Source organism: Oncorhynchus clarkii, chromosome 9 (assembly GCF_045791955.1).
Source record: "Oncorhynchus clarkii lewisi isolate Uvic-CL-2024 chromosome 9, UVic_Ocla_1.0, whole genome shotgun sequence".
Classification (NCBI taxonomy): Eukaryota; Metazoa; Chordata; class Actinopteri; order Salmoniformes; family Salmonidae; genus Oncorhynchus; species Oncorhynchus clarkii.
This window is the reverse complement of record NC_092155.1, coordinates 56,953,542-56,967,618: the sequence shown is the minus strand read 5'-3', so window position 1 is coordinate 56,967,618 and position 14,077 is coordinate 56,953,542. Positions and strand designations below refer to the sequence as shown.

General features: G+C 43.3%; 1 protein-coding gene across 2 annotated transcripts in view; it reads left to right on the top strand.

Annotated features, from left to right (window-relative positions):
- LOC139417299 (coiled-coil-helix-coiled-coil-helix domain containing 6a) overlaps positions 1–14,077 on the top strand; it is a 64,767-nt gene that overhangs the window by 40,355 nt on the left and 10,335 nt on the right. For both annotated transcript variants that reach the window (XM_071166563.1, XM_071166562.1), the window contains one exon: positions 2,044–2,179. In XM_071166563.1, coding sequence (XP_071022664.1) covers positions 2,044–2,179 — 136 coding nt within the window. The remainder of the gene's footprint in view (positions 1–2,043; positions 2,180–14,077) is intronic.

The window sequence follows — 14,077 nt, the reverse complement described above, 5'->3', positions numbered from 1 at the left end:
CAAAAGGTCGCAAAGTTCAAAGGGCCGAATACTTTCGCAAGGCACTGTATCTCCCTGGCATATCACTTATACAGCATTATACAAGACATACAGTGCCTTATTTACATAAGTATTCAGACCCTTTGCTATGAGACTTGAAATTGAGCTCAGGTGCATCCTGTTTGCATTGATCATCTTTGAGATGTTTCAGAGTCCGCCTGTGGTAAATTCAATTGATTGTACATGATTTGGAAAGGCACACACCTGTCTATATAAGGCCCCACAGTTGATAGTGCATGTCAGAGCAAAAACCAAGCCATGAGGTCAAAGGAATTGTCCGTAGAGCTCCGGGACAGGATTATTTCAAAGCACAGATCTGGGGGAAGGGTACCAAAAAATGTCTGCAGCATTGAAGGTCCCCAAGAACACAGTGGCCTCCATCATTCTTAAATGGAAGAAGTTTGGAACCACCAAGACTCTTCCTAGAGCTGGCCAAACTGAGCAAACTGGGGAGAAGGGTCTTAGTCAGAGAGGTGGCCAAGAACAAGATGGTCACTTTGACAGAGCTCCAGAGTTCCTCTATGGAGATGGGAGGACAACCGCCTCTGCAGCTCTCCACCAATCATGCTTTTATGGGAGAGTGGCCAGACGGAAGCCACCCCTCAGTAAAAGGCACATGACAGCCCATTTGCAGTTTGCCAAAAGGCACCTAAAGACTCTCAGACCATGAGAAACAAGATTCTCTGGTCTGATGAAACCAAGATTGAACTCTTTGGCCTGAATGCCAAGTGTCACGTCTGGAGGAAACTTGGCACCATCCCTATGGTGAAGTCTGGTGGTGGCGGCATCGTCCTGAGGGGATGTTTTTCAGCGGGAGGGACTACAGTAGGAGACTAGTCAGGATCGAGGCAAAGATAAACAGAGCATAGTACAGAGACATCCTTGATGAAAACCTGCTCCAGAGCGTTCAGGACCTCAAACTGGGGCAAAGGTTCACCTTCCAACAGGACAACGACCCTAAACACACAGCCAAGACAACCCAGGAGTGGGTTCTGGAAAAGTCTCTGAATGTCCTCGAGTGGCCCAGCTAGAGCGTGGATTTAAACCCGATCGAACATCTCTATAGAGACCTGAAAATAGCTGTGCAGCAATGCTTCCCATCCAACCTGACAGAGCTTGAGAGGAACTGCAGAGAAGAACGGGAGAAACTCCCCAAATATAGGTGTGTCAAGCTTGTAGCATCATACCCAAGAAGACTCGATGCTGTAATCGCTGCAAAAGGTGCGATGAGTAAAGTGTCTGAATAGTTATGTAAATGTGATATTTCAGTTTTTTTTTAGTTGTATAAATTTGCTAAAATGTATAACTTTTTTTGCTTTGTCATTATGGGGTATTGTGTGTAAATTGATGAGGTAGCACACGTTCTGCAGTCGGAAAGGAATGTACATACTGGGGGAAAAACTGCTGTCTACCAACTTTGACGCAGTTAAGTGGTCTCTTTCCGAAAACTTTCTTGCACATGAGCAGCGATTTATGTCGCATGCCTCCATCACATGTGCAGTGTTACGGTTTCTCTGCCTTGGTTCAGTGGCATCAACATGTCCTGCGGACAGTACATCAGTTTGCTCGCAAACTGTGCCAATCACCGCACAACCAGAGAAGATGAACCACCCCTCCACCACAGAAAGCACTGAGCTAGGCTTGTATGCTTCTTTATTAACTCAAGGACATTTTGACATTTTACTTTTTTTTAAACATTGTTTGCTAAACTGATATGTGACACGAATTAATGCCAGAATTACTTGCAAAACAGGTATTTTTTAAAAATGTATTATTGTATAATTTGTTTTAAACAGGTGCGGCTCAAAGCATGTGGGGCTCAAAACCTGAATGACGGCTCGTCACTGCATCAATCACCTGAAATGATTTTCACAAAAATACAATGTCACTGATCATACACTGTAGTAATGTTGGACATGTTGCTTGCTGTGTTCTAATAAAAATCATTAAGCTGTTTCTCTTTGATGACCTTTGGGCTGACCCTTGACCTGTGTGTGTCCACAGAGCGAGGAACACAGAGCCTGTGTGCATCAACCTGCAGTCCCAGATCCTAAACTGCTACAAGGAGAATCGGGAGCAGACATTGCAATGCTCAGACCTGGCCAAAACGTACATGCAGTGCATCGACGCAGCCAAGAAGGTCAGTGTTCACTATAGGCTTTCATTCAGTAGATGCCTGGAGGTTTTCATGACCTCTTTCTACACAAATAGCTAAATATATTTTATAGTCAATTCACCGGTTCATCTTTTTTTCCCAACCACATCCAGTAAATATAAAACTGTAGTTTTGTCCCTGCTTCAAATAACCAGAGCCCAGGTTCCCAAAAGCATCTTAAGGCTAAGTTCATCATTAGAACCTTCGCCTGAGCATCGTTAAATCTCAGAGCTGTTTCCCAAAAACCATCATTACTAAAGTCGCACTTGAAAGCGCTTGTTATTTACCGACTACCTCAGACCACTCGTAGAACAGCTAAGTGCGTTGTTAGATGCTTTTCTGCCCTTCCAAGTCACTTTATACTGTACACAGAAGATCTCTGCTAATCACAGAATCAAGTTTATCGTTCTTGCTGTGACTGCCGATAACGTCAGAGCAAAATCGACTACAAATACAAAGTTACCAATTTGCAATTTTTACAATCCTAGGATAAAAAGAGGCTTCAAATGAAAACCGAGATGACTGCAAAGATCAATACAGTATAGGCTACATATTTCTATCATATTGAAATTAATTTCAGCGTTCTCTCTGTGTGGTGTTTTGGGAACCGCATGTTACATCTTCGGTCGTTGTAGGAACGATGCATCGTTAAAACACCCGTAAGCTTAAGTTCCATCGCTATGGGGATGCTGGACCTTGTCTACAGTAGTGTATGCAGTAGTCAAAGTAAAGAGGTTTCTAGCATCTCTGCCCCCAAGTCAAATCTGGCTCCCTTTCAGTTTTATAGCCTCCTCTTCACAAAAGTGCTACCCCTAGATATAGACAGTTCCTTGAAGTTTGTGTACTAGCAGCATGATATTCTACTGTGAGTTGAAAGTGCACTTGATAATATATACATGCCACGTACTGCACTGTTCTGGTCTGCTCTGGCTCTACACCGAGGAAAGCTCCAGGGCGCTCCAGCTCCTTGCATGGCAAGTACTCATAAAGCATGTGCTAATCAGCTCTGTGAACCTCCTCTCCTCCAGCCCTGTGTGTGTGGGTGCCATTCCATCGCACCAATCTGAGCCAACAAGGAACTTTCTCTCTACATTAGCCCAACTAGATAGAGGTTTGAAGTCGGGGATACCTTTTGAAGAGACTGTGTGAATTCCAAACCAGCCCCTCGTCCCTACCAACTCGCTTGGAGGGCCCTCCGTTGTCACGTGTTGCTGACAAAACTCAGAGGGGGAATTCAAGAGCGACGAGGAGATAAAATTAACCTTTCAACTTCGGGACACACTCGTGACTTTATTGAATTCAGTTCACATTCCACATTTAAATAATAAAACAAGCATGAAATTCAAATGGAAAAATATCCCCTATCGTTTTACAAGATATATAAACCTCTATCATCAATCAATCAATAAAATGTATTTATGAAGCCCTTTTTACATCAGCAGATGTCACAAAGTAGTTATACAGAAAACCAGCCTAAACCCCAACCAGCAAGAAATGTAGATGTGACTTAGCACGATGGCTAGGAAAAACTCCCTATGAAGGCAGGAACCTAGGGAGGGACTTAGCACGATGGCTAGGAACAACTCCCTACGAAGGCAGGAACCTAGAGAGGGACTTAGCACGATGGCTAGGAACAACTCCCTACGAAGGCAGGAACCTAGAGAGGGACTTAGCACGATGGCTAGGAACAACTCCCTACGAAGGCAGGAACCTAGAGAGGGACTTAGCACGATGGCTAGGAACAACTCCCTACGAAGGCAGGAACCTAGAGAAGAACCAGTAACAGTTTAACATTTAATTTGGGAGGTATTTCATATGTGCCAAGCCTTGAAATCAGACACAAGCAAATACAGGTGGCTAATAATTAGGCATGCCTCTCCATTATTTTGTGTGAAATTCCGCAATCTAAAAAATAAGGTGGTTATGGGATACCACTTCACTGTGAAGCCGGCGGAGTAGCTGGCTCGGTCCAAGTGGCAATCGGAGGGTCTAATAAGCCCTTAAACCTTCCATAATTTTCACACCCTCAGCTTTGGGACACTTGTGCATATGGCGGAGGCGCTCGCAAATGGAGGGGCGAGGGGAAGGGGTGATTTGGGATTCAGCCTCTTTTATCTAAAATAGTTTAGATTTGGTTTTAGTCATTTTAAAGTATATTGAATTTGCAGAGCAGTGAACATCATCATGGAGTGTTTTCTATCCATGTCTGAGGCCAGTTTGATGTAAACATGGTGTGGAACCAGAAGACTTTCCCGTGAAATGCTGGTATCCCTTTCATACACAGACCAAAATCCCTCTAATTTACCATGCCTGCATTTTTATACCAGCTTTTCTGTCCGTCTGAAAGGTGTAGGGGGAATATAAAACCCACCTGAAGATCTAGTCATGATTCCTGAATTTTTACAGAGCCTGTAACCAAAATAAAGCTATCGCTTCTGTGGGACTGGTTCTCTGATTTTTTTGCAAGTAAATTAATAAACACTTCCCAAAATAGAAATGCAAACAGCCCCCATGGTTTAACAACACCCCCCCCCCCCCTCCCAATTTGCCAGTTACCCACTGATCTGTATAAATGGGGTATACCTGCAAATAAGTGGTCAATAAGGGTTTGTTTGAAAGGGGGTCATATAAACATATTGTTTGCAGGTCTGAAATGGAGTCTAGTTACTGTATGATTTCATTGAAGTTAGTGTAGGAGGAGGCTGACCGTCCAGACCCACTGCAGACCTCACACACTGCCTTATTAATGCTCAGCAAGAAAAGGCATCTTCAGGTGTGTGTGTGTGTTGTGTATCTCCCCCTCTGTTTGGTGAAGATGGACTTGGGTTAAGGTGATGGTTAGAGGGGAGGAACAGAGGCAGGCCTTATTAGAGAGGGGATGTCTGAGGCCAGAGCGGAGCCAGTGCGGTGGCGTCTGGGGAGGGGAGCGCGTGAGGCTAGGAGGAGGCTGGGAGGTGCCCACCATTGTCCCTGTCTCGGATAATGAGTTGAGATTGCCTGATCCGTCTCCACGCTCCACTGGATTCTCAAGTAATTTACAGAGAGAGCGAGAGATGCCCTGACTTTGATGGTGATAGATGTTTTGAGCTTTCCTGCATTTAGCACAAAAGAAAAAGGTTGGAGGGAGAAAGAGAGAGAGAAAGAGACAGGGAGCGATGAGAATGCGCTGGTTAGGGTAGCGTGTCTGATGCCGGATTGATGTTGCAGTACGACCAGGGTCGGTTTTAGACCTCAAACTTTTAATGCTGTTTTCTCCCTGTGCACTCCCTTCTCTGTAGCCCAGACTTGGCATAGACCGCCAATGGAGGCTTTTGTGTTAAAGTCTGGGCATTATTCCCAAAGCCCCATTGTCAGCCTTGGGAAGGAGTGAGTGAACCTTCAACCCTCCCTCTGGCCTCCACCTGTCCTGCAGCAGTTTACACCTCCAGCCTGTGTTGAATGTTGAATGTGTTGGACTGCTTTATGCAGACTTTCCCTTTAGAGTAAATGCTCCCGTGTCTATTGCCCACCCCAAATGTATTAGGTACAGCTGAAGTCGGAAGTTTACATACACCTTAGCCAAATACATTTAAACTCTGTTTTTCACAATTCCCGACATTTAATCCTAGTAAAAATTCACTGTCTTAGGTCATTTAGGATCACCACTTTATTTTAAGAACGTGAAATGTCAGAATAATAGTAGAGTGATTTATTTCAGTGTTTATTTCTTTCATCACATTCCCAGCGGGTCAGAAGTTTACATACACTCAATTACAGTGCCTTGCGAAAGTATTCGGCCCCCTTGAACTTTGCGACCTTTTGCCACATTTCAGGCTTCAAATATAAAGATATAAAACTGTATTTTTGTGTGAAGAATCAACAACAAGTGGGACACAATCATAAAGTGGAACGACATTTATTGGATATTTCAAACTTTTTTAACAAATCAAAAACTGAAAAATTGGGCGTGCAAAATTATTCAGCCCCTTTACTTTCAGTGCAGCAAACTCTCTCCAGAAGTTCAGTGAGGATCTCTGAATGATCCAATGTTGACCTAAATGACTAATGATGATAAATACAATCCACCTGTGTGTAATCAAGTCTCCGTATAAATGCACCTGCACTGTGATAGTCTCAGAGGTCCGTCAAAAGCGCAGAGAGCATCATGAAGAACAAGGAACACACCAGGCAGGTCCGAGATACTGCTGTGAAGAAGTTTAAAGCCGGATTTGGATACAAAAAGATTTCCCAAGCTTTAAACATCCCAAGGAGCACTGTGCAAGCGATAATATTGAAATGCAAGGAGTATCAGACCACTGCAAATCTACCAAGACCTGGCCGTCCCTCTAAACTTTCAGCTCATACAAGGAGAAGACTGATCAGAGATGCAGCCAAGAGGCCCATGATCACTCTGGATGAACTGCAGAGATCTACAGCTGAGGTGGGAGACTCTGTCCATAGGACAACAATCAGTCGTATATTGCACAAATCTGGCCTTTATGGAAGAGTGGCAAGAAGAAAGCCATTTCTTAAAGATATCCATAAAAAGTGTTGTTTAAAGTTTGCCACAAGCCACCTGGGAGACACACCAAACATGTGGAAGAAGGTGCTCTGGTCAGATGAAACCAAAATTGAACTTTTTGGCAACAATGCAAAACGTTATGTTTGGCGTAAAAGCAACACAGCTGAACACACCATCCCCACTGTCAAACATGGTGGTGGCAGCATCATGGTTTGGGCCTGCTTTTCTTCAGCAGGGACAGGGAAGAATTGATGGGAAGATGGATGGAGCCAAATACAGGACCATTCTGGAAGAAAACCTGATGGAGTCTGCAAAAGACCTGAGACTGGGACGGAGATTTGTCTTCCAACAAGACAATGATCCAAAACATAAAGCAAAATCTACAATGGAATGGTTCAAAAATAAACATATCCAGGTGTTAGAATGGCCAAGTCAAAGTCCAGACCTGAATCCAATCGAGAATCTGTGGAAAGAACTGAAAACTGCTGTTCACAAATGCTCTCCATCCAACCTCACTGAGCTCGAGCTGTTTTGCAAGGAGGAATGGGAAAAAATGTCAGTCTCTCGATGTGCAAAACTGATAGAGACATACCCCAAGCGACTTACAGCTGTAATCGCAGCAAAAGGTGGCGCTACAAAGTATTAACTTAAGGGGGCTGAATAATTTTGCACGCCCAATTTTTCAGCTTTTGATTTGTTAAAAAAGTTTGAAATATCCAATAAATGTCGTTCCACTTCATGATTGTGTCCCACTTTTGTTGATTCTTCACAAAAAAATACAGTTTTATATCTTTATGTTTGAAGCCTGAAATGTGGCAAAAGGTCGCAAAGTTCAAGGGGGCCGAATACTTTCGCAAGGCACTGTAGTATTTGGTAGCATTGCCTTTTGAATTATTTAACTTGGGTCAAATGTTTCGGGTAGCCTTCTGCAAGCTTCCCACAATAAGTTGGGTGAATGTTGGCCCATTCCTTCTGACAGAGCCTCCTTGCTTGCACACGCTTTTTCACTTCTGCCCACAAATGTTCTATAGGATTGAGGTCAGGGCTTTGCGATGGCCACTCCAATACCTTGACTTTGTTGTCCTTAAGCCATTTTGCCACAACTTTGGAAGAATGCTTGGGCTCATTGTCCATTTGGAAGACCCATTTGTGACCAAGCTTTAACTTCCTGACTGATGTCGTGAGATGTTGCTTCAATATATCCACATAATTGTCCTTCCACATGATTCCATCTATTTTGTGAAGTGCACCATGCCCTCCTGCAGCAAAGCTCCCCCACAACATGATGCTGCCACCCCCGTGCTTCACGGTTGGGATGGTGTTCTTCGGCTTGCAAGCCGCCCCCTTTTTCCTCCAAACATAACGATGGTCATTATGGCCAAACAGTTCAAGTACAATCTTTGTCCCCGTGTGCAGTTGCAAACCGTAGTCTGGCTTTTTTATGGCGGTTTTGCAGCAATGGCTTCTTCCTTGCTGAGCGGCCTTTCAGGTTATGTCGATATAGTTTTACTGTGGATATAGATACTTTTGTACCTGTTTCCTCCAGCATCTTCACAAGGTCCTCTGCTGTTGTTCTGGGATCGATTTGCACTTCCTGAGCGGTATGACAGCTGCGTGGTCCCATGGTGTTTATACTTGCGTGCTATTGTTTGTACAGATGAACGTGGTACCTTCAGGCATTTGGAAATTGCTCCCAAGGATGAACCAGACTTGTGGAGGTCTACAATTATTTTGGCTGATCTTGGCTGATTTCTTTTGATTTTCCCATGATGTCAAGCAAAGAGGCACTGATTTTGAAGGTAGGCCTTGAAATACATCCACATGTACACCTCCAATTGACTCAACTGATGTCAATTAGCCTATCAGAAGCTTCTAAAGCCATGACATAATTTTCTGGAATTTTCCAAGCTGTTTAAAGGCATAGTCAACTTAGTGTATGTACATTTCTGACCCACTGGAATTGTGATACTGTGAATTATAAGTGAAATAATCTGTCTGTAAACAATTGTTGGAAAAATGACTTGTGTCATGCACAAAGTAGATGTTCTAATCGACTTACCAAAAGTATAGTTTGTTAACAAGAAATTTGTGGAGTGGTTGAAAAACGAGTTTTAATGACTCCAACCTAAGTGTATGTAAACTTTTGACTTCAGCTGTATATTTGTCTTTTTCCAGAAGCTAATGTACCCACATGGAGTGATATTCACCACCTTTTATGTTTTATACAACTGCAGTTATTTTGTTTACAGTGTGTCTCAAACTGGGTCGCTGGATGTCATTTAGTAATTTCATTATTATACATTCACAGGAAAATCTATCATCAGTTAAATGTTTTCAATCAGAAGTTTTTATAAATCAGTTCTTTACTTATTATTTTGGTCTGGGTATGTTTTCATTGGTGGTTCACGAAGCAAAATGTTTGGGAACCCCTGGCCTATAGGACAGTCTGTATTTGTTGCTGAGATTCTGTCTGCCTTTTTCTAACGGTGTGCTACTCAGTTCTGACCTGTCCCTGTGCTGTACGGAAGCTGCCACCTCATGTCTTAACCTACCTGAGCTCCTGATGTTGACAATTCTGCAACCTCAGCTCTCTGATTGGCTGCCCTGCGCTGTTGCCGATGCGGCAAGTTTATTTTCATTTCAGACCCTGGGGTCACCGTCTTCGCCCCTGCCTGTCATAGGTCTCTGAGACACACAAGCTCCTCTGCCAGCGCTACTCTAATCCTGTCAACCTCACAAACACACTTTCTCTCTCTCAAACCTGCTCCTCGCCATCAGCCGTCAGCTCCACTGTCCATCAGGACACACTTTGTAGATTTACTGGGTGCGTTATGTTCGATCCACTCAGTCCGTTGGCAAGGGCAGAATTTCCCCAGCAGCTTGGTTAACTAGCCAAGCTGTTGGACCCTTCCTGGTCTATGGAAGTTGAGAGACCACAACAGCAGGCCGGCAGGTCAACCTATCTGCTTTGTAGCCTTGGGTGAGCCCCAGTGATCGAGGGCTGTTATTAACATGATTAATGGGAATGTATGCTGTGTCTGAGGATTTAATGATGTGTGAACAGATCAAATCAAGGCAAATGAACTCCGTATTTCCTCAGGATGACATAAGTATGGTTCTACAGTAGATCTGAGGGAGCTGATGTTTTTAAGTTCAAGTGAGAAAAACCTATTGATCTGTGTTTTAGATTGAACTCATACTGCAGGGCAGATATTACACTGTTAACACCCTGTCAACAGAGAGATGAGAAGAAATATAGGAATAAAAACAACAGATAAGAAATAAAGGTGAGGTAAGAAACAGATCGGGAAAGAGAATAAGTACATGGACTAGGTCTCTTAAAGCAGGAGACGGAGGAGCTGGGAGTGAGAGAGAGGAGTGCTATTTAAGGAGGTGAAGAGAGACGGACAGCAGAGGGACACGGAGAGGGATGCCAGTCCAGGTCCCTCATCACTCAGCCTTAATGAAGTGTTCCTGGCTGCACAGGGCCTATACAGACCGCAGGCTTCTGTCCAACCAGACTGTCACACTGCAGTAATCACTGCTCCACACACAGCTGAATATGGACCAGACCAGTAGCTACACTTCTATAGCTGATTCCAGATAAGTAACTACGATTCTACAGCCAAAGCCTTCAATACTCATCACATACATCTGCAACTTATAACATACTGTATGTCTAAATTCACACCAGTTAAACTTTTGCCAGATGCAAAACTTCAAGAGCATAAGCATAAGTTGTACAACAAAGTTTCCCTGTCTAGTGGCACTTTACTTTTTTCACTTAGTTTTATTTCAGTCTTCTTTGGCAATTACATAGGTTAGTGTTCCATCCATGTGTAGGGTGAAGAGGCTGTCACAGCTCTATGACCTCTTGTGATTCAGTCAGTGTCCAGTGAAGAGGGTGACAGTGGTGACAGCCAGACCATCGCCCTGTGAGAGAGAGCCAGTCCAGTGTGTTAGACTGAAGAGCCCCCTCTCTGCTCTCTGTGGCCCTCAGCAGAGCCTCATTAAAGAGGCAGGAGCCAGGCTGTGGAGGGACTGGCCCTAATCACTAGTTATCTATCTGACTGCAGCCCAGAACACACAGCAACACACACAGTAGAGGCATAGTCAACCAGGCCTGCAGTGGAGAATCATTCCAATTATTTCAATGTGAAACCCCAGCGCGGCGAGCACACTGGTGTGTGAAGTCAAACACAGCAGTCGGAGGTTGGAAACTTTGGCCTCTCTCTCTCTCTCTCTCTATCTCTCTCTCTCTCTCTCTCTCTCTCTCTCTCTCTCTGTCTCTCTCTGTCTCTCTCTGTCTTTGTCTCTCTATCTCTTTCTCTCTCTGTCTCTCTCTCTGTCTCTCTCTCTCTCTCTGTCTCTCTCTCTCTGTCTCTGTCTCTCTGTCTCTCTCTGTCTCTCTCTCTGTCTCTCTCTCTCTAGAGTCATCAGAATCTGACAGAGAGACAGAGAGAGAGATGTTGTTGTAGTAGTAGTAGTATAAGGGGCAGGAGCTGTAATTGTGTTTTTCTGTTTGTGTTTGACCTCCCGGTATATCTCTCTTTTATGTTTCTTCCTCGTTCTTTCTTTCACAGTGGATTCACTGGTTTAATGTTCTTATTGTCTGAGGCGTCGTCATAAAAAGCCTTTCCCTCCTTTCAGACATGAATTGATCCAGGCTCGGAGAAGCAGCCAATCAGATCCAAGACCATTATCTCTCTGGCGTCACCTTGCTATTCGGCACATTGTTTTCAGACAACACAACATGCAATAACGGCACACTTGACTAGTGAATAGCACGGCGCATCGGGGGAAATTTGTTTCCAATTTAGTCCAACAATTGCAAAGGTTTATGTAATGTGTGTTTTTTAATGGTAGTTTGGTTTCAGGGCCTAAGTATTGTTCAAGGAAAGGGTATACTGGAACATTTCTGTTATAATGGTATTCTAGAGCAAGTCACAATCATGTTTTTCTTCAACAGATGAAAACAGAGAGGTAAATGTACAAGTGGATCGATTTGTTTTCTCCATCACAATACAAGACGTTGTGCGCATCTCTGCCTGTTTGGAGTAAAAACGATCAATGTAGCTCTGAAGTCACTAAGGTCTTCCAACTTAAAACCCGGCCTCTTCATTTGGTTCATAACCTGTGTCGTGTCTATGGCATCATTAAAAGTGAAGACTGTTATTTTATCAAATCAATTCTCTGTAATTATTATTACGTGATTAAACTAATCATGTAAATGTAATTAACTAGGAAGTCGGGGCACCACGAAAAATCTTCAGATTACAAATTTATAATTTATTTACTTATTAAAGTGTGGACAAAGTGAAGGGGGTGTGAACTGAGAGAGCGGGAAAGACCAAATGGATCACTACACACTGGATTAATTAATTATATTAATTGAAATGCTAATCCTTTGCACATGAACGCTCGCTCATTCGGGAATAATTGCAATCAATATATTTACGCCATTATGTAGTTGTCTTCTCTGTTGGAATTGTCAGTCAGTTCATCAGAGAGTCTCTGGCTACTCATAGTGGCGGCTCCTGATACTGTCTGTTGTATGGATACGTCAGGCGTCCATGGTTCTCAGAGTAGATGTTTTGGCGGTCGTCGGTATTCACATCCCAGGTTTACATAGTTTCTAGCTGCAGACTAGTAATTAGTATCTTAGTTTTGCTCTTATTCTGTAGGGATCGATAGTCTCAGCGTTTAACCGTTTCCAGACGTGTAGCCAATGCTCCACGTAGTATAGTTTTCTAGTTTTGGTACTCAAACCTGTACCACCTCAGCTTACACCGAGGTATGCGTGGTCTGAGAGGTTCATCTCACTCTGGAGATTCGTCCACGTCGGTCAGTGTTCTCGTACTAGATTTCCACCTTTCCAGCTTCAGTCTGTTAGGCTGTAATCTAGGACTCACTTCTTCTTGGGTGATCAATAGTTCAGAGTTCATACTATTTCACGTGTAGTGCAAGCTGTCACGTTTCCTGGCCTGTATGGTTGAAATTAGAATTAGCCCTTTTTAGTCCTCCCATATTTGGAATTTAGGTGACATTGGGTCATGGGGGCTTTTATAGAAATGTAGAAAAGGGGTTGGTTCATAATTTACAACCAATGTCTATTCACTTGGGGCTTGGCTCCTGACAGTTAAACTTTACAATGAAGGCAAATTCTCTCATTTTAAAAGGTTAACATCACATTACATCATTTCACAAGTAGTTTCATCTTTACTCATTCATTTTATACAATATTTAGATGCAAGCCTCATAAATGAGGAACCTGTATAAACAGAGTTAGGGTAATGTGGCTGTATTGTCTTTCATGAGGTCACAAACATGAAACAAAATGGACCGGGTCGTAGCTGGCTTCTCCACCGGCCGTTTACACACATATTGTTCAATTCTCAAATTCTGGAATGTAGTAGAATTTGGCAGGAGTTCCTTTGTTCTACTGTGAAACACTCTCTCCATACTGCATGGCCAGGGAGAGTCTCTTTATGGAATTTATGATGTGGGGGTTAAGTTATAAAACTGCCCCCCCCCCTCCTAACAGGAGAGGGGGGTTGTTCACATCTCTGCTAGCCAACTCACTGAAAGGGCTAGCGTCATGACACCTGCCTCCATCACAATCACAATGTTAACCTCTTCACCCAGCCACTGATGTAAAGTGTCTCCCCTGCCGTTTATGAAAGAGTCTGGCTTTTGTTTTTCTGTACTGTAATTTGCTGTGCTGTGCACTACAGTAGCACTACTATAATGGGAATTATAAGCACTCATTTTTGCACTCAGTTTTGTCGCTATGGATTATTCTAAATGTTCTGCTCGGCTTTGTGACAGAGGTGACAGCGAGGGTGTGTTGGTTCTCTGTTTCTTTATCTCCCTCTCTTCTTTCAGTCTGTCTTTCTCATTTCTCACTCTGTTTCTTTATCTCCCTCTCTTCTTTCAGTCTGTCTTTCTCATTTCTCACTCTGTTTCTTTATCTCCCTCTCTTCTTTCAGTCTCTGTCTTTCTCATTTCTCACTCTGTTTCTTTATCTCCCTCTCTTCTTTCAGTCTGTCTTTCTCATTTCTCACTCTGTTTCTTTATCTCCCTCTCTTCTTTCAGTCTCTGTCTTTCTCATTTCTCACTCTGTTTCTTTATCTCCCTCTCTTCTTTCAGTCTGTCTTTCTCATTTCTCACTCTGTTTCTTTATCTCCCTCTCTTCTTTCAGTCTGTCTTTCTCATTTCTCACTCTGTTTCTTTATCTCCCTCTCTTCTTTCAGTCTCTGTCTTTCTCATTTCTCACTCTGTTTCTTTATCTCCCTCTCTTCTTTCAGTCTCTGTCTTTCTCATTTCTCACTCTGTTTCTTTATCTCCCTCTCTTCTTTCAGTCTCTGTCTTTCTCATTTCTC